Below are 21,877 nucleotides of genomic sequence, written 5' to 3'. Positions count from 1 at the left end.
TATTACTTTTATTTAATTTTACAAACATCTTTATGAAGTATTCTTTCAATGATATTGATGAAGAAACAGATTTATAGAAGGAATTTGGGCCAGTCATGTTGCATGTAAATACAGAATCATCACCATTTGAACTTGAGCCATCAGATCCTTTTCTATTTTTAAAATGGATGTATGGCACTTTCTCAGCTTCAAAAAGTTGTGTTCTGTTGCATCTCACAGACATTTCTGTGTTCCCTTAACTGCACAGTGTTCCCTTAGGCCTGAGTATTTTTTAATTCTCCGGTGGGAATAGGGATTCAGATTCATCAGCATCACTAACTTAAAGAGACCAAAAAGAATGCCCAAGCAGAGAAGGTGGTGAAGTCTTGGAAGTAGTAAGTGAAACTGTAGCAGGAAGAAAAATCTCCCAGCAAAAAGGAGTACAAATGGCCCTGGAGAGGGAAATACTGGAAGGGACAAATGTCCTCAACCTTGTCCATAAACAAGGCCATATTCCTGTCATGGAGAAACGCAGCAGTGGAATAATCCCTATGTATGGACATAGCTCAGTGTGAGTCTTTCTGAGATTTTAAAAGCTTGTATTCAAATGAGTCACTTTTTTATCCTACTGAATATTTCTGTGATGCTGTCTTGTATCTTTTTTTTTTTTTTTTTTGAGGAGGGGGAAGAATCAGCTCAACCTTTTAATAACAAATGCTCTTGAAAATTTAAGTTAACCGTGATGCCCTGAAAAGCTCCCTTCCAGGAGCATTTTTTTTTCTGTACAAAGATACTGTACAGTTTCTCTTACATAGTTGCGTTTTCTTCAACATGTAGGCTCCCTTGCTTATCATTTTATATTTTCAGATGCAACATGTGCATTTGAATATTAGGATATTGATTGCAAGACTTTTTTATAACCTCTGAAACCAGTAAGATTCTGCATATGAAAATCACTTAAGATTTTGAGATAGTAAGTAGAGAAATAGAGACTTTTATTTGAGATACAGCTTATTATTTTTTTGTCATCCATTATTTAACCCGAATATAAAGATCTTCTCAGGTTCTGTCATAATAGCCAGAATTAAAACTGTGGTTCTCACTGAAGTGTTGTTTTAATGTATTTTCAGAATATGTGGGAAATTTGACAGAAAAGGAGTTGTAGGATTACAGTAGTAAGATCATCCTTTGGTATTTTGCAATATGAAAAGCAAACTAATAATACTGCTTTATATTTGTATAGTACTTCATAATTTATAGGGATTTTTATCCTCTGTCTCCCATCCAAGTAGTAACCAGGCCCGACCCTGCTTAGCTTCCGAGGTCAGACGAGATCGGGCCCATTCAGGGTGGTATGGCCCTAGACGGATTTTTATCATCTGTTACGTGTTTATCAATAAATCTATATGTTGTCAGGTCAGATGTTTAGTGGATGATTTCATAGGTTCTAAGAGGTGAAGTGATTTGTCCAAGCGTTTCTGTTTAGTGACCAAAACTTAGCCTCCCACTCCCTTTTTAAAAACAGTATTTGTAAGACTTTGGTTCTCTCAGGTCTGACTCTATGTATCAAGTTTAATCAATTAAGTTTTGCTTGAGTGTTGAAGCTCAAAGTCTGCAAATAGAAATTTAGTAAATTATGAATTCCTTATATTTTTTAGGCATTATTTTTCTTGAATTTTATAATTTAAATATAGAATTTTAATTCAGAACATAAAAGCTTTCTTTCCTGCTGAGGTACTTTTTCCGTAACTTTGTACTTATCATTTAGGAATATGTAATGGTCAGTGCTTATAGGGTATGTAACATGCTCAACAGTACTTATATGGGGTACTTTTTAAAATTAGAAAGTATATTAAGTATAACTATATAGTTTGATTTTTTTCCCCCTGAAACTGACATCATCAGAATACTAGCAGCTAGCCATTGGCCCCCCCTCGACTATTACTCATACCCATTCCCAAAGTTAATGACAGTCTTGACTTTTATTTTTATAGATTACCTTTGTTTTTGAATAGTTGAGGCTGTACTTTTCTACTGATCATTATATTTGTGAAATTCAAGTTTTTCAAGTAGTTGTAGTTTATTCATCCTCATTGCTGTATAGTATGTATTATGTGAACATACCACAATTTATTAATCCATTCTGTTAATGAACTTTTAGAGTTGTATCCAAACTGGAGCTTTTAAAAATAATGCTTCTATGAATATGCATATATGTTCCTTTTGGAGAGCACTTTTATATGCATTTCTATTAGGTATTGATCTAGGAATGGAATTATTGGTTCATAATACATACCATCAAATAATTTTCAAATCCATTGTGCCATTTTACACCTCCTTCAACTATACGCGACATCCAGGAATTATCTGTTTTCCTTTGTAGCCTTTCTGGTGGGTGCATAGTATTATATTATGGTTTTAGTTGGCATTTACCTATGAATGATCATATGGAGCATCTTTTCTGATGTTTGCAGATATTTTCTCTTGGGAAGTGCCTGTTCAAATCTCTTTGTGCTTTTTAAACAAATCATACTCTGCCTTTTTCTTATTGAATTGTAAGGAGTTCTCTTTTTTTTTTTTTTGTAAGGAGTTCTTTATACAGTCTTCTTACAAAGTCTTTGTTATATATGTGTATTGCCAATATCTTCTCCCATCTGTGACTTGCCTTTTCCCTTTTTGTGGTATCTTCCAGAAGTTAATAAAGTTCAGCTTACCAATGGTTTTCTTTTATGGTTAATACTTTTTTCTTTTTTTTAAAGAAGTCTTTGCATATCCCCAAACCATGAAGATTCTAACTTACGTTTACTTCTAAATATTTAATTTTGCATTTCATATTTGTGTCTGAAATCCTATCTGGAATTAAATTTTGTGTATGCTGTGATGTGTAGATCTAGATTCAAACCCCAATTTGAATGATCTGCAAGTATTATACATTTTCCTTTCTCTGAGTGGCATTTATGTAATTTTACTGGTTTAAGGTTGTTTATCTGGCCTAGTTCTTGCCGGACATCATACATGCTTACAAAGAATTATTTTCTAGGCTTAGGGAATTAAATTAGAGGAACTTTTATAATAAAGTGTCTCACTGGGTGTAGAAAGGTCTGATTTTGTTTAAATAGTCCCAATTTCTAAAAAAAAATATTGCATATATATATGCATATCATACAAAATACATAAATATAATATACATATGTATGTATATCTCTATAGCATTCACACATGCATCCCATTACATGGAAAAAACAGCACAGGCATTAATAATAGAGAAGCCAAGTTTGAATCCCTTTTAACTAATTTGATTTTAATAAGTAATTTAGGTTCTTTGAACCTGAATTTTTTCTCTGTATTGGTTTTTGGTATGGCACCAACACATTAGAAGTACTTATTAAATATTTGTAACTTCTCATTTATTTGGGACCTTATATTATGATACAGATGATGATGGTATATTTTAAAAATAAATCAATTGTTGTCTGTAATGAATGTGGTTAAATGTCATTGTCTGCCTCTTTATCAGTGTTAATATATTGACATTTGTGAGGTGGGGGAAAAATTTTAATCTGACTTGAATACATTTAATTTTTTTGTTTATAAATGTCTTTTATGTAGTTAACATAGTTACCTGTATGCCTTCTGATGTTTCCTTGTGTTTTTATTGTGTGCACAGATGAACAAATTCAGAAATGAGTAGAAGGTATATTTATACATATACATATATATGCATATATACACATATATGCATATATACACACACACACATATATAAAATTTGTTTATTTTAGAAGAGAGAGGGAGAGAGCAGGGAGAAGGGAGAGGGAGAGAGACTCCCAAGCAGACTCTATGCTGAGCTCAGAGCCTGTCATGGGGCTTGGATTTCATGACTCTGAGATCATAACCTGACCCCAAACTAAGATCAGATGCTTAATTAACTATACCACCCAGGTGCCCCACAAGGGTATATATTTTAATTTCAATGTCTCTGACTTTTAGATTGTTGACTTTAAAGCAGGAAAAAAATGGTTTAGGTAGGAGATATAAAAACTGATCACTTCCATTCTTATGGGTAGAAAATGGAATAAAAATAAATAACCTAGTATATAGAAATGTTTAAAAATACTCAAAAAAAAGTAGAGGTCATATTCTTTCCTGCCTTTTAATAGTAACTAATTTCTATTTTAGAAGCTTATAATTAGTGGTATACATTTGTATATGCTATTTAAGCTGGGGTAGCAGGAAAGACAGCCATATAGGTAGAGCATGACGATACAGTGTGGTAGGTGGTCTGGTAGTTTCTCAAAAGGGAGGGACTGACGTCCATAGGGGCTTTATAAGAGAATTCTTGAACATAGTTTTATTTTAGTTGGCCCTTAAGAGCAAGGATAAATTTAACAGGGACTGGCAGTAGAAAAGGGTGAAGTACGTATTTCTTCTGTGCTAGTCTGGAGATATAAAAATAAGTGCCATGTTTCTGAGATTGATTAAAGCAGTGGCTTCTCAACTGGTCTTCATCTTAGAACTGTACAAAAAATTTATTAAGGAAAATACTGGTTCCTTGATACTCCCAATTCAAGTATAAGATATATGAAATAGTGTAGGTAGAGAATAAGTTAACAGTTGGTGGTGAAACTAGTGAAATAGAGTTTAGGGCCAAATAGGATCTTGGTTCTGTGTGCCACGTAGATTTTCTTCTGTCCACTAGGCAGCTGCTGAAGGTTCCCCTCCCCCCCCATTCATTCTCTGTATTTTTTTTTGTATTTTTCAGGGAAGTTGGAACTTTAAAGCAATGTACTTTCCAAAGAGATACCTTTTTCTTAGCATGCTATAATTTGTTGATTTATTCTGCGAATATTTATTGATGCATACTATATACTAGGCACTGTTTTAGCATAGAATTAGATTTAGGAGTGAACAAACAGACCACACAGTCCCTGACCTTAAATAGGGAGGAGGTACATAAAATCAATATCCAAAATTGAATTCATTTCCTTACAAACTTGCTCTTCTATTTGTGCTTCTCTGTCTTAGTGAGTTAGGAAATTATTCACCTCCATGCTCAAAGTAGAAACTTTAGTATTATTTTTGACTTCACCCTCCACATTTTTCCCCCTTTTTTTTATCCCTTTATGATCACCAAGTTTTATTGATTCAGATGCTTACATTTCTCTCATCTTTTACTTCTCCCTTTGTACTGCCCCCCGCTCTGCTCTACGCGCTCATCATTTTAAGCTGACCTCTACAGCCTCTCAGCTGACTCTTGCCTCCTCTGGTTGATCCTCAACCTTGCAGCTTGAGGAATCTTTCTAAAACCAAGGTCCTTAGCCCTTTTTTAAAATTAAGTATTTTATTTTTGACAAAAATTACTTATATTTAAGGTGTACAACAAGATGTTTTGAAATATACATTGTGGAATGGTTACCACAGTCAAACTAATTAACATATCTTTCACCTCCCGTAGTTACCATTTCTTTTATTGTGGTGAGAACACAGTTGACACTTTTACAACTCTGGGTTAGGGAGCGCTTACACAATTGGAAAGCCATAACTTGACTTCCCCAGACTTAACTACTAATAGTCTAGTTTCAGAAGTCTTACTGATAACATGAAAAGTTAATTAGCATATTTTGTATGTCATGTTTTATATACTGTGTTCTTACAATAAAGTAAGCTAGAGAAAATTATAAGTCATAAGGCAGAGAAAATAATTTATAGTATGTATCTAATGGTGTTGTTTCCTAGTCTGGCCTCAGCTCAAAGGCACCAGCTGCTGGGAAGGCCTGAGGGCAGTAAAGGCCTGGAGGTGCAGTGTAGCTGCTCATCTACCTGGAGGTTTACCACCACCCAGTGGCTGCCAGCATCTGCAGCCATTTGAGTGGGTGGCCGGCCTACAGAGGCTGCCAGGCTGAGGTGCCTCAGCAGGCAGGTGTCTTGCCCTGTTTGGGAATGGCAGGCCTTAAGGCTAGGGGGGCAGCCCCTAAGCAGGAGGGCTTGGGGGTCAAGGCTGTTGGTGGGGTGTGGAGCCATCCTTGCCCTTTTCTTCAGACCAGCCTGCTGCCCCACCAGCCTGGGGCGTGCGCCCAAACCACTCCTTGTACAACTCTGACCTGTAGCCCTGCGTGGTCCAGCCCTTCAGGCTGCTAAAGGTCTCTTCAGGCCTCCCCAGGTATTCAGCATTAGGTGTTGCCCTTGTACCATTTGCCTGTGATTTGGTCATGTGGTCACCTGGGTAGACAGTAGTATATACATGACTTAAGGGTTTTGCTATTAACTCTTAAAATAAGCAAATAAATCAAAAGCCACATATAAGTGGACCCACCCAGTTCAAACCTGCTGTTCTAGTGTTAACTGTATTTGAGATCTGCTCTCAGCAAATTTCAAGTATATAATGCATTATTATTATTATTAAGCTTAGTCACCATGCTGTTTATTAGGTTTTTAGAGCTTACTTCTCTTACAACTGAAAGTTTATACCTTGTTTTTTTTTAATTTTTATTTTTTATTTTTTGATTTTTATTTATTTATGATAGAGAGAGAGAGGCAGAGACACAGGCAGAGGGAGAAGCAGGCTCCATGCACCGGGAGCCCGATGTGGGATTCGATCCCGGGTCTCCAGGATCGCGCCCTGGGCCAGAGGCAGGCACCAAACCGCTGCACCACCCAGGGATCCCTGAAAGTTTGTACCTTATGATCAATATGTACCCTTTACCCCCAAACCCCAGCTTCTTGGTAACCACTATTCTACTTTCCATTACTGTGACTATGACTTTTTTCTTCTATTTTTTTTTCTTTTTAGATTCCACATGTAAGTGACATATTGTGATATTAGTCTTTCTGTATCTGACTTATTTCATTCTGCTTAACATCCTTCAGTTTCATCCCTGTTGTTGCAAATGGCCAGATTTCCTTCTTTTTAAAGGCTAAGTGATAATACATTTTTTGTGTGTGTATGACATTTTCTTTATTCATTCATCTGTCAAAACTTTGTTTCCATATCTTGGCTTAACCTTTAATTATGTAAGGCTTTTGCCTCTGTTTTTCTTATGGTACAAGGGCCATACATGTAACTCTTATACCACCCCCTCCAAGTCATCACACAACCAGTATAAAGAACACGTACCTTCATTGACAGTGCTGTTTTAAAGTTTTGAGTACTGTTTAGGCTTCACGGAACATCATCATTTACCATATTGATGTTTGATTTTATGAATAAGTTTTGACATTACCTTTGTAAATAGTTTTAAATTTGTTTTATTTTAGTTAAGTAAAAGTTGTGCATCTGTCTCCTTGCCAACACTTTTTCTTGTGTTTTTAATTTTAGTTATTCTAACAGATGAGAGGTGATAACTCATTGTAGTTTTGATTTGCATTTCTCTGGTGATGAGTGTTGTAGAACATATTTTTCACGTGTCTTTTAGCTATCTATATGCCTTCTTTGGAGAAATATCTGTTCTGCCCATTTTAAAATTGGATTATTTGGATTTTGAGTTGTATTAGTTCTTTACATATTTCGGATACTAACCCTTTATCGGTTATGTCACTTGCAAATATCTTCTCCCGTTCAGTTGGTTGCCTTTTAGTTTTGTTGGGATTCTTTCCTTTGCCTTGCAGTACTGGCAAAGATATGGAGAAAAAAAAAAAAAAAAACCATCATGCACTGTGGGTGGGAATGCAAACTAGTGCAGTTGCTGTGGAAAACAGTATGGAGGTTCTTCAGAAAGTTAAAAATAGAAGTACCCTATGATCCAGTCATTGTATTACTGGATCTTTACCCAAAAAGTACAAAAACACTAATTCAGAGGGATATGTGTGTCTCTATATTTATTATAGTAGCATTATTTGCAATAGCCAAATTATGGAAGCCACCCAGGTATCCATTAATTGATTAATGGATAAAGAAGAAATGATATATATAAGCAATGGAATATCATTCAGTCATAAAAAGAATGAAATCTTGCCATTTGTGAAATTATAGATGTATTTAAAGAGTATAATGATAGGTGAAGTAAGCCTGTCAGGGAAAGACAAATACTGTATGATTTCACTCATATGTGGAATTTAAGAAACAAAACAAGTGAGCAAAGGAAAAAAGAGACAAACAAAAAACCAAACTCTTAACTATGGAGAACAAGCTGGTGGTTACCGGGGGGGGGGGGGGGGGGGGGGGGGGGGGAGGTGGTTGGGAGGATGAGTGAAATAGGTGATTGGATCAAAGAAGAGTACACTGATCCTCATGAGCACTGTGTAATGTATAGAGTTGTTGAATCACTGTATTGTACACCTGAAACTAATACAACACTGTCAGCAATATTGGAATTAAAATAAAAAAGTTTGTATCAAAAAAAGTTACACAGCTAAATATAGAAGCATAAGTTTATACCCATTATATTTCTACATATTGGAATAATAAAAATAATTAAGACACCTGGGATAAGAAGCTGTAAGAATTTCTTTTCTTTAAAAAGGGATCAGCAAACTATTAAAATTTAAGAAACATCACTCTATAAAGTCAGTGACATCAGGGACTTCATCATATTTACTTTTACATTCTTAGGTTCTAATTCTGTGCCTGGCACATTGGAGATACTCAGTACATATTTTTTGAATTAGAAAATGTTTCTCGCATATAAATATGTACACTTTTGGAACCGTGCATCAGTTTTTCATGGTGTACTTCAGGTATCGTCTTGAGAATTTCCCAATGAATCTATCAGAATCTGTTGCTCTGAGAGTTTTGTCTGATTTTTCTTTTTCTCTCACCTTCATGATCCTAATCCTACTTTCAAAAATTAAAAATAATTATTCATTTTGAAAATGTGCCAGTGTAAAGCAACACTAAACTGTAAGTTTCTATCTGAAGTTTGAGCACAGAAGTTTTCATTCCAACATAGGCTAACCAATAGGTAAAACTTGTGTGCATTAAAAAGTTTAGGGGCATAATGTATATTTTTTAAAGATTTTATTTATTCATGAGAGATACACAGAGACAGAGACATAGGCAGAGGGACAAGCAGCCTCCTGCATGGAGCCTGATGGTGGGACTCAGTCCTAGGACCCCAGAATCACGACTTGAGCCAAAGGCAGACACTTAACCACTGAGCCACCCAGGTGCTCCACATAATATATTTCTATATCATATATTTAAGCTTTTCTTTTTTCTTTTGAAATATCGTTTACCTTTGAATAGCATGGGTTTGAACTATAGTTCCGGGTATACGTGGATTTCTTACAGTACTGTAAATATATGTTCCCTTTTTTTATGATTTTCTTACCATTTTTTCTTTTTTCTTTTTTTCTTTTTTTTTCTTACCATTTTTTCTATAGCTGGTTATAAAAATACAGTGTATAATATATATAAGATACAAAATATTTGTTAAGGCTGTTTATGGTATCAATAAGGCTTCTAGTCGACTGTAGTCTATTAGTAGGTAAGTATTTGGGGAGTTAGAAGTTCTTGGCGGATTTTTGGACATGTAGGGGGTCAGGGTCACTAACCCCAGTGTCTTTCAAGGATCAGCTGTAATTTTAAACTTACAGAAAAGTTACAGAAATTATGTGGTGGTCCCATATGCCTTTTGCTCTGTGTTTCCCAAAGTTAATAATATGTACGATTACAAAAATAAGACATTAACACTGGCTCAGTATTATTAACTGACCTATAGACATTTCAGATGTCACTAATTGTTTCCCTAATGTCACTTTCCTGTTCCAGAAATCATTCTAGAATTCCACATTGTATTTAGTTGTCATGGATCTTTAGTCTCCTCAAAGTCTATGACAGTTCCTCAGTCTTTCCTTATCTTTCAGGAACTTGACTTTAAAGAGTGCTAGTCAGTTATTTTGTAGAATGTTACTAATGTGGGCTTGTGTGATTTTTTTTTTCATGATTTGATTGAAGTTATGCATTTTTGGCAAGAATACCATATAAATGATACGTTCTTCTTAGTAGACTGTATCAAGGAATACATGATGTTGATATGCCTTATTATTGGTATTGTTAACACCCATTATTTGGATAATATGCTGCTGAGTTTCTCCACTATCTCAGTACTATTTTTTCTATTGATACTTAATAAACATCTTTGGGAAGTTACCTTGAGACTATGCAAATAATTGTTTCTCTTCAAAATTTTACCTACTAAGCTTAGAACCAATTAGTGTATATTACTAACTGTGGTATTTCTTTTTCTTTCTTTTTTTTTTTTTAACTTTTATTTATTTGAGAGAGACCAAAAAGAGAGGGCAAGTAGGGTAGAGGGGCAGAGAGAAGGTAGAAGCAGAGTGCCCCACTGAGCAGGGAGCCTGATGCAGGGCTCTATCCCAGGACCCCAGGATCACAGCCTGGGCAGAAGGCAGATACATGACCCACTGTGCCACCCAGACACCCCTAATTGTGGTATTTCTATTACCCTTACTCCATTTATTATTTGGAATTTTTTTCTAAGGAAGAGCAATCCCTTTCTCCCATTTGTTTATTCAGTTATTTATATATATAAATGTGGACTCATGGACATTTTTATTATATGGTTTAGAATTCAATATATGGCCATTTTTGTTGTTGCTTATATTTTTTAGCTGCTTATTGGGAGCTTTTTCTAGTTGGTTCCTGTGCCCTTTGACATGCCTTTCTTGAGCACTTCTTTACTTTCTGGTACTACAAGATAATGTAGTTGCATGTTGTTTTTCTCTGTCTCAGCCTTTTAATCAGCTGGTACTCTAAAGGAAAAAAACCTCATTCTTTTTAATGGAGAATGATATTTAGAAACAAAAATCTTACTGCCCCGTGTGCTCATTACTATGGGGATGTCATTGCTCCCCAGCCTTCTCATTGGACAGAGCTAGGAAATATAGGTATACTAATCAATGTTTACATGTATGTTCATTGTTATATCTGTATCTATAAATATGTATATATTTTTATGTGCATGTATGTATGTGTATATATGTGTGTGTGTATCTATACATCCAATTGAATACTCTTTTCCAAAGTTATGTGTATATTATTGATTTGTAATACAGTTAGCTTTATTTTTTAAAGTTTATATTTTTACTTTGCAACCTCCTCTCCCAATCCTGATTGATTTTTAAAAAATAATTACTTAAAATTAATTTTTATATGTTTCTTTGGGTTTTGACAATTGCATAGTTATGGTTCTATCACCACAGTCACATCAATCACCTCTCATGCTTACATTTTGGAAGAAAATATTAAAAGTTGATTTGTACTTAGAGTGCATAGGAAATTTGTACAGGTGGATTTTACTTGTTTGGTTCAAATAATCATATTAAGAGAGAAACTTGTGTGTTTGAGTAATTAAACAGGATTTTAGAACAGGAGGGAGATGCCTTAATGGCACCATCATTTGTTATTCATTGTGATGCCAGAACATGGATTTGTTTTTTTCAGATTTTAAAGGATTAAGATTTTTCATATAGTAAATTGACACTTTTTAAATAATAATTCATAAGATACAATCAAAAAGATATTTTTAAGTGTTACTTTTCTTATTGTGTCTCTGTTCACCTTGGTAAGCAAAAAGAAGATAATTTAGAAGTGATAAAATTTTATCCTAGTGCTGTGTTAATTTGATCAGTATGGAAAGGGTTTTATTACATGTATCTAAATCTCTTCTATATAATAAATTGTGTTTGTGAATAGATGAAAGCTAAAGGACATGAGATAACTAGTAAAAGACATAGAACTGGTATGTAGAATTGTGTAAAATTGTTCAATTTTGCCAGAAAATAAGTGCAGATTAAAACAGTGAGATACCATTTTTACTTATTGACTTAGTAGAGAGGATATGAATGAGAATGAATACCCCACTCTGGGATAGCGAAACTCACTCAAATACACGAGTACATTGCAGGTGGCATTAGCATTTCACACTGATACCATGCTTTTAAGAAGCATAGTAAGAACAAAAATACTGATATAGTTGACCCTTGAACAAGACAGGAGTTAGAGGTGCTGACCCGCACAGTGTTGAAAATCTGAGTGTAACTTTTGAGTCCCTAAAACTTAGCTACTGTATAGAATGCAAATAGCATACAAAATATGTGTTAATTGCTGATGTGAAAGGTAAGGCTTAAAGTTAACAGAAGTCAGTTAACACATATTCTGTATACTGTTTGTATTCTATACTGTATTTTCAAAGTAATACATAAATTTATATTAATTTTTTTCAATATTTCTAAGATATGCATTTTACAAGTTTTCTAAATTGCCTCACATCTCCACAAAATATCTCTCATATTTTTATTGAAAAAAATCTTATATATAAGTGGACCCATGCAATTTAAAATCTGTATTGTTCAAGGGTCAACTGTAGTTAGTCTGTCAGGCTGCTATACACTGAAGGGACTGATGGGTATTTTCCTTTTAAAAATATATTCCAGGTTATTTGGAGTGGGAAAACTACATGTAATTAGAATTTTACCTTTTTCAAGGCATGATTATATAATAGCTGTATTTTGACATTGATGTTGAGGGTGACTGTGTACCTGAAACCTGTAACACAGTGGTTGTCAAGTAAGTTGTAGAGTCTCAAAGTCAGTGCTGGATCTGGCATTTCAAGTCTGGAAAGGCTTAAAAAATTGTTTTAAACGGTATACTCCAGATACTAGATATTTTAGAATATATTGATTAGTTATGTTTTTCCTAGCTACTTGTGGTGTTGTGACAGAATCCAGTTGTGAAACTATCAGGGGCAGCTGCCCATCTCAGTCATTCAGAGGGTAATTATTGTTGACAAGATGAAGTTGATTTCCGTACCTCCTTCAGGCATATGTAGCAGAACCAGGTTTTTAACTTTTAGAAGGTCAATAAACAACTTGTATTTAATGCTTGACTTGGTCTTTTAATTTTTTTTTCAGATTTATGTTTTCAAATAATGTGATTTAGAGAATGTATTGATTGATATTTTTGGGTAACAAATCTCCATGGATGGTTCATGTTTGTGCACTTCTGAACACAGGCATTATCTGGACTATTTTTCCAAGAATGTTGTGCAAATGGCCTTGAAAGATAGTAAATTGAGACTTTAATTTAGATTTCCTTCTAAGTCTCAGGACGGATTTATTTCCTGTTCAGGATAATAAAGATGATTTTTCCCCTCTAGAGCAGAGGTTGGACAGGTTTGCTAGTAGTACCTTTAAAAGATTGGATTTTTTTTTTAAACTTTTGAGTTCTTGTGACATAAGCCCACTGTTTGTGGATCATCTATCTACCTGGGCAATTCCACACCAGCCCCCTGGGACTTGGGTGACAACATGGAGCTCATGGTGCCTATTCTATCATGAGAATGGATTAAGAAAAGATGTGTGTGTGTGTGTGTGTGTGTGTGTGTGTGTGTGTGTGTAAAATGGAGTCAGTTATATGATGAATTTAAAAAAGAATTCCAAATAATAGGAACAAACAAAAGCGGTTGCCAGGGGCTGAGCTGTACAAGAGTGGTGGTGGAAGGGGGCCAAGCAAAGGTTGGTAAAAGGTTACAGACTTTCAGACAGAAGATAAATAAGGTCTGAGGATCTAATGTAAAACATGATGACTATAGTTAATAACACTGTACTGTGTAGTTGAAATTTGCTAAGAATAGAACTTAAGTGTTCTCACCAAAAAAAAAAAAAAAAAAGGAAAGAAAAAAAGTTATTCTATGTGAGATGATAGATATGATAATTAGCTAGGAGGAGGGAATCCTTTCACAATGTGTATATATATCCAATCATGTTGTATACTTTAAATATCTTATAGTTTGGTTAAATATCTTATAGCTTGGCTAATTATACTTGGTTAATTATACAATAACTTAATAAAGCTGGAAAAAATAACCTTGTCAGAGAAAAAAATGTATATTTCTGTTTCAGGATTTTTGTTTTTGCCACTATCCATGAAACTGACTTGCAATAACTCAAAAAATAGAAGTAGAGCAAAATCATCTGCCTTTCACAGTTATTTAATGCCATGATAGAAACATATTGATGTAATGATGTGATATTTTTAAGACAAGAACAAGTAGATTAAGATTGTTGAAGAAATACAGTTTTGAAAGGAAAGTGGATTTTTGTATTTAATGAGTAAAGTATATAGACTACCCTAGAACTAGCAGATAAATAGCTGTTTTTTAGACCAATTTCCTTTTGCCCTCATTAGTGTATTTTTATCTTGCTCAATTTCCAGTCTGGAGGTTTTGTCTCTACATAGAGGGTCACAGTCCTAATTATAAATAAAATATTTTATTTATATGGTATATATTTTATTATTTTAAAATTATTTTGGAAGAATTTACAGATACCGAATTGACTTGTTGAGTGTTAGGGTAAACAGTTGAACATTTTAAAATAAATCATATTAAATATACAACAGTTTTTTATAAGATAAACACTAGTAAATTATGCTTAATGTGGAAAATATTCTAACTTTATTTCTCAGAATTCAGACTAATAAAAGTCCTTCTGCTTGGTTTTTAATTGTTTTGTGTGTATTGAAGCAGAAAGGTATTTCCTAAAATAAGTTTATATAACTTTCAGTTTAACAAAAGTATTATTTTATCTTGGCATGGAAATATATTCATATTATATTTGCAGTCAGAATTAAAGGCCTACAGTCAAATATAATCACATCCAGATAATTAGTCTGAGATTAGGATGAATTTCAACTGATAGCTTTTGGTTAAGGTAAAAAAAAAAATTAAAGGTTTTATTTATTTATTCATGGAGACAGAGAAAGACAGAGACATAGGCAGAGGGAGAAGCAGGCTCCCTGCAGGAACCTGATCCAGGACTCTATCCGAGGACCCTGGGATCATGCCCTGCCCTGAAGGCTGATGCTCAACCACTGAGTCACCCAGGCGTGCCTGTTTTTGTTTTTTTAAGTAACAATTATCCCAGTAATTAGCTATAATATTCCTTTTTCATACTGTCAGTTTGCCATTGTGCACTTACTTGAATGTTCTTTCCAGTTACTAGTTAAGCATTCTGCTCTTTGACCAGGTTATTGCCCCTCCTGCTCTCCTCTCTTCCATTTCTTTTGATTTATCTTTTTTTCTCTCTCAGGTAGGTGCAGAGCAATTCAGTAGGTCTTTTACTGTAACTCAGGGTAAGATGCCTGCCTCTCCCCTCTTCTCCTTTTTTTTTTAAGCGTTATTCAGTTGTAATTGATATACAAAACATTGAACACATTTGATATATATATATATCAATAAGTTTGACATACGCACACATCTGTGATTCTTTTACCACAAAGTACCAAACACCTGTATCATCTTCAGAAATTTCCTTGTGTTCTCTGGGTCTGTATGTTGTGGTACAAACACTTAACCTGATATCCTTCCTTTTTAATGTATTTTAAAGGTCACAATACTCTTGTTAACTCTAGATACTGTGTTCTACAACAGATCTCTTGAACTTACTCATTATACATAACTGAAACTTGATATCCGCTGAGCAACAATTATCCATTTCCCCTTCCCCTAACGACCACCATGTTTATCTCTGCTCTTATGGTTTGATTATTTTTGATATGTCATATAAGTGGAATCATGCCATATTTGTCCTTAGGTGGCTGGCTTATTTCACTTGGCATATGTTTATGTTTATCTGTGTTGTTGCAAGTAAGGTTTCCTTCTTTTTATCTTTATTTTTTTTAAACACTGGACATGCTTTTTGAGAGCCTTTTTCCATTTGTTTTTTTATATAATAGCCAGAGTTTTTTCTGTATGTAGTGAGAGGATTAGAGAAAAGCATCTCTGTTTCCTTTTTTTTTCTTTTTTAAAGATTTTATTTATTTATTCATGAGAGATAGACACAGGCAAAGGGAGAAGCAGGCTCCATGGAGGAAGCCTGATGTGGGACTTGATCCCGGGTCTGCAGGATCACGCCCTGGGCTGAAGGCGGTGCTAAACCGCTGAGCCAACCATGCTGCCCAAGCATGTCTATTTCATTTTTCAGGTAGTCTATTTTATTTTTGATATCTGTCTTATAAACCTTTGCAATAGTTAGGAAAAATAAAATGAAATATTTTATGCATGTACAGTCAATTAATTATGAATACATTCATTAAAAGAAGAACTTTTACCGAAATTAATTTTGGGTAAAACAATCTCATGTGACTCAGTTTACATGAAATACAAAGTGAAGAACTTTATCTCTGTGTAAATTTAAATTCTTATGTTTAATTGCAGAATCTTTTAGCTGAAAAAGTTGAACAACTGATGGAATGGAGTTCCAGGCGCTCCATCTTCCGAATGAATGGCGATAAATTCCGAAAATTTATAAAGGCACCACCTCGAAACTATTCTATGATTGTTATGTTCACTGCTCTTCAGCCCCAGCGGCAGTGTTCTGTGTGCAGGTAAGTTATGTATTCTAAAAAAATTTAAAACTGTTATCCTATGCTTGTATGTTTATTACATATATGTAAATCTGCATAATAGAATTCAGTAGCTGTTCAAGGTTATAGTCAGCTATAAGTGTACATTTAAAGGTAAGCTCAAAATCAGAGGCGCCTGGTGGCTCAGTTAGTTAAGCACTGACTCTTGGTTTTGGCTCAGGTCATGATCTCATCAGTCCTGATGTTGAGCTCCGGGTCAGGCTCTGCCCTCAGTGTGGAATATGCTTGAGCTTCTCTCACTCCCCTGCACCTCACTCTGCTTGTGAGGTCACACTCATGCATGTGCCCTCTCTTCCCCTGTCTCAAATAAATACATTTTTATTTATTTTGTTTTTCATTTTATTTTATATTTTTAAAAGATTTTATTTATTTATTCATGAGAGTCACAGAGAGAGGCAGAGACATATGCAGAGGAAAAAGCAGGCTTCCTGCAGGGAGCCTGATGCAAGACTCGATCCCAAGACACTGGGATCACGACCTGAGCCAAAGGCAGACACTCAAACATTGAGCCACCCAGGTGCTCTCAAATAAATAAATTCTTTAAAAAAAAGTAAGTAAGCTCAAAATCAGTGTATTTTAGAAAATAATTTTGATAGACTAATATTCTTTTGTTGTGTAAAATACTTATTGACCAACTCATGTGTAATCATAAAATAGATTTGCTTCTTTATGTCCTGTATGAAGGTAAATATAGATTTGGTTCAAATATTGCCTTGTAGGTCATCTAATTATATTTTATGAGCAAAGAAGTCGTTTACTTAAACATATTCTATTTTAACAGTTTAACAGAGGACAAACTTTTACTTCGGATCCATTTACTTTTCATTACCTCCAATGATAAGAAATTTCACCCTATGATACAGAATTAAATCATTTGAAATGAATGAAACATTTTTTAGTGACAATGTACTAAAGAAAATTCTAGAGAAGTACAAATTCTATATGCTTTAAATTTTTTTCTGTTTTTGAAATAATTGTAGGTTCACAGGGAGTTGTAAGAAATAATACAGAGAGATCCTAAATACCTTTTACTCAATGTCCCTCAGTGGTAATATCTTGCAAAATTGTAGTATAATATCACAAGCAGGGTATTGGTATTGATACAGTTAAGATACTAAACAGTTCCATTACCATAAGAATCCCTCTTTTGCCCTTTACAGCCAGGCTCACCCACCTGTTGCCATTCTACTCCCATTTCCTGAATTTGTACTCCCATTTTGTTGTTTCAGTAATGTGATATGAATGGAATCCTACCTTTGATCTTTTGGGTTTGGCTTTTAATAACTTGCCATAATTCCCTCAAAATCCATCCAAGTTGTTGCATTTGTCAGCAGTCATTCTTTTTATTACTGTGTAAACTTTCATGGTATGAATGTACTGCAGTTTGTTCAACTCTCCATCTGTTACAGGACATCTGGGTTCTGGTATTTGACTATTATATCTATTGCAAACATTCTGGTACAGGATTTTCCTATGAACTTAAGTTTTCATTTCTCTGGAATAAAAATATTTAAGTTTTCATTTCTCCATGATGGCTAGGTTGTTTGGTAATTGCATGTTTAGCTTTATAAGAAACTGCCAAAATGTTTTCCAGAGTAGCTGTATCATTTTACATTTCCTCTAGCAGTGTACGAGTGATCTAGTTTTTCCATATCCTCACCAACATTTGTCACTATTTTACTTTAGTCCCTTTGGTAAGTATGTAGTGATATCTCATGGTTTAATTTTGCATTTTCCTGGTGGCAGTGGTGTTAAACATCTTTTCACATGCTTGTTATCTGTATGTCACATCTTTGATGAACTATCTGTTCATGGCTTTTGCTCATTTCTAATTGGATATTTTACTGAGTTTTGAGAGTTTTTTTATGTATTGTAGATACTAGTCCTTTGCCAGACATGTACTTTTCAAATATTTTCTCCTAGTTTATGGCTTATCTTTCCATGTTGACGACAGATCTTTTGCAGATTTTAATTTATGAGTCCATTTACCAGTTTCCTGTCTTATAGCTTATTTTTGTTATCCAGTTGAACTCTTTGCCTAGCCCTATAACCCAAAGTTTCTTTCTCTCTCTTTGTTTCCCTGTAAGTTTTATAGTTTTATGTTTGCATTTTAATCTGATTTTGGAAGAAAGCATTTAATATTTAATTATCCATGATGGTACTAGCTGTAAGATTTTAGAAGATGTTCTTTATCAAGTAAAGGAAGTTCTCTACTAGTTTACTAAGAATTTTGATCATGAGTGGGTGTTGGATTTTATCAAATTTTTTTAGTGTGAATTAATATGATTTTTCATCTCTAGGTCTTTTTAGTAATTGAGTTTTCTATATTGAACAGGCTTGTATTTTGGAATATATCCTACTTGATTATGGTATATTACTATTTTTATGTATTTCTGGATTCTGTTTGCTAATAAAAATCTATTAGAAATTTGCATCTGAGGTAATGATCGATATTGATCTGTACTTTTCATGTTTTATACTGCTTTTTTGTCTAGTTTGGTATTAGGCTACTCCTGGCCTCATGAAATGAGTTGGGAAATGTTTCCTCATTTAGTTTCCAGAAGAGATTGTGTAAAATTACACAATTTTAGAAGATTGTGTTAATTCTTCTTGAAATATTTGATGGAATTCTTCAGTGAAACCATCTGGGCCTTATGACTTTAAATTACATATTTCATTGTCTCAATGGCTAAGGACAATTCAGGTTGTGTCTTTTTGGCTGAACACTTATTCTTTTCAAGAACACATCCTAACTCTCTACATCATATATTCATGTGTAGATTTTTAGATTTTAAATCATTGTGAATTCTAGTGGAAACTGAAGTTATTAGTAACATGGATTAATGAAAAAAAAGTTTCACTCAGACTAATTTGCAGAAAGGGAATTTCAGCATCTCAACATTTTCTGGAAGGATCTTAATATCTAATAATGATTGTATGTTGGGAGCATGTCTAAAAGTGGATAGAGATGATGGTGAGCAAAAGTATTTTGAGGGGCACCTGGTTGGCTCAGTTGATTAAACTGCCTTGAACTCAGGTCATGAGCAAGGTCCTGGGATCAAGCTCCACATCAAGCTTCCTGCTCAGCTTGGAGTCTGTGTCTCCCTCTGCCCCTCCCCCTGCTTATGCTTGCTCTTTCTCTCTTGCTCTCACTCAGATAAATAAAAATAAAACCTTTAGAGGAAAAGTATTTTGAAAAACTGCATGGCCTATGTTGCAGATGATTCAGTTTTTCTCCTATTTTTTTTTCTCCTATTTTATGTAAGGGCCAGTAGTCAAGTTGGCATTAAGTTGTCAGAATTGGGCTAGCACATTTGGTTAAGGGTATACATACCTTCAAGGATGCCATAAAATCCTACTTACAAAAAAACACCACCTTAATTGGCATTTTGGCTTAACGGTTAAGTTTTCACTAAAACTACGTGTTTTGGGCATCCTATAATACCACATATATTTTAGGAAAATCATTTGCTCTTAAAAGTTGAATATATTCATTTCCTGTATTTGTCCCTATTAAAAAGTATATTTAATTGATCATATTTTTTGTAACTGTAATCCAGAAAGACTTTATTGTCCAAGTGTTTACTTCACAATTACATAAAACTGTATATATTGTGATGACATAAACTATAACATATTGTTAAATGGTATATCCTTTAGGTATTATTTTACTTAATGCATTATGTCATTAAATAAATTACTGAACATGGAGCCTTAATTTTTTAATGACAGATCAAAATAATCTGTTAATTACAGTCTATTTTGTAATAAACTTTAAAATTTAGGAAAGTTTTAGAATTATAAGAGAAAAAGGTTGAAGTTATTAGAAAAAGTTAAGATAATTCATGGATCAAGGAAGCGGTGGGATTATTAGAGAAGAAAAAGTAAATGGAAGTTTAAAGACAAAAAGTAAAGAGCAGACATGGTTCCCATATACAAAATTTGCACCCCCTCCATCTGAATTCTGATTTAATTATTTTAGGGTAGGGCCAAGGCCATTGACATTTTAAAAAATATGATCTCTAGGTAATTCTAGTGTGCAACCAGTATGGAGAAAGGGAAGGTAGGCAGGTACGTGATTTATAGCTTTTATTTATTTACTTTCATTGAGGAGTAGTGGGAATGGGAAGGCTTAACTAATTGAATGACCATATAGCATTGAGACTCTTTTTGAAACTATAATAATTTGTGAAGAATCTGTAGAATTTAATGGTTTTCTTCCCCAGTACTCAGTAATGGAGGAGGAAGAACACTCCCCTTAGAGGTTAACACATTTGGTTTAAGATGTGAAGTGGATCAGGCAAATATGAGAGTGCTAGTGAGAGTATATTTGAAAGCTATAACTTTGGGTTCAAAGTTGCATGCAGTGATGGGGGTGTGAAAGGAAGCTGGGACAGCTGATGTAATAAAGTGAAATTTTCACATGAGTGAAAACCAGCTTTTGTGTAAAAGTAGAGTGGGATTCAAAATTAGGAAGTAGTTATAAAAGATTTTTTTTAAATAAGTAAATTGCTGAAGTATAAGATAATTATTGATCTTGTAGAGATACTTGATGAACTATAAGGCTGTGGTAATGTCTGGGTTATAAACATTTATTTAAATTACTCAGGAACTGGAGAGAAAAAAAAGTTACATGAGCTGATAGAGGGATGTCTTGGGCTTTGTTAGATGAGGATGACAAATTTATACTATAGGACAATATAAATCCCAAAGGAATATTGTTAAATAGTTGTGGTTGAGCAGGAGTCAGATCTATTACAGAGCCAAGATAGTACTAGTACTAGTACTAAGAGTACTCTCTTGGCTCTATAGTACTCTTAGTACTATAGAGCCAAGATAGTGGACAGTGTGGATCAAACAGATCCCAAGGTGACAACTATGATGAAATAGAAGAATTTCAAAAAAAATTTCAAGAAAAATTATTCAAATTTTGTTTCTCTATTATCAATTAAGCCTCAAAGGCAGATGCTATTTCATTGAGAAAGGCCACCCATCATCAGCAGCCATCTTTTTTTTTTTTTTTTTTTTTTTTTTTGGGAACTTGAATTTTCCTAGATCCTTCTTTGTCATTGTAATTTTGGACCATTTTTATAGTACTGCTATAATTTTTATAATTCTATAGAATCGTTGAGAAGTTCATAGCTATAATTTTTTTCATAGCTATACTTTAAAAATCTTAGTGCTTTCCTCTGTGAGATGTTTTTGCTTTTCTTTTTTTTTTCTAAAGAAAAAGTGAAATTTTCTTTTAGAGTTGACTCAGATTTTCCAGTTGCTTTTCTTTGCTGAAATGCTGATGAATGAGCTATTGGCTTCCTTACCAAATCGTTCTGCTTTTCCTTTTTACACAGTTTGTTTAGTTTATTCACATTCAGAATTCAATTCTCACCTTCCTCAATGCTAATATCAAACTCCTTGGCCAAATAAAGTTGTTAATTAAGAGTACTCAGTACAATTCTCACCTCCCGTAAGTGTTAACTCGAGACTTCCTTTATCAAATTGTACTGTAGGGAATAT

The 21,877-nt window shown here is 34.1% G+C and overlaps 1 protein-coding gene across 2 annotated transcripts in view; it reads left to right on the top strand.

Annotated features, from left to right (window-relative positions):
- The window catches only part of TUSC3 (tumor suppressor candidate 3), a 224,278-nt gene that overhangs the window by 73,806 nt on the left and 128,595 nt on the right, over positions 1-21,877 (top strand). For both annotated transcript variants that reach the window (XM_055335205.1, XM_055335206.1), the window contains exon 2: positions 16,155-16,324. In XM_055335205.1, coding sequence (XP_055191180.1) covers positions 16,155-16,324 — 170 coding nt within the window. The remainder of the gene's footprint in view (positions 1-16,154; positions 16,325-21,877) is intronic.

Source organism: Nyctereutes procyonoides, unplaced genomic scaffold (genome assembly GCF_905146905.1).
Source record: "Nyctereutes procyonoides isolate TBG_1078 unplaced genomic scaffold, NYPRO_anot_genome, whole genome shotgun sequence".
Taxonomy (NCBI): domain Eukaryota; kingdom Metazoa; phylum Chordata; class Mammalia; order Carnivora; family Canidae; genus Nyctereutes; species Nyctereutes procyonoides.
This window is presented reverse-complemented; position numbering and strand designations above follow the sequence as displayed.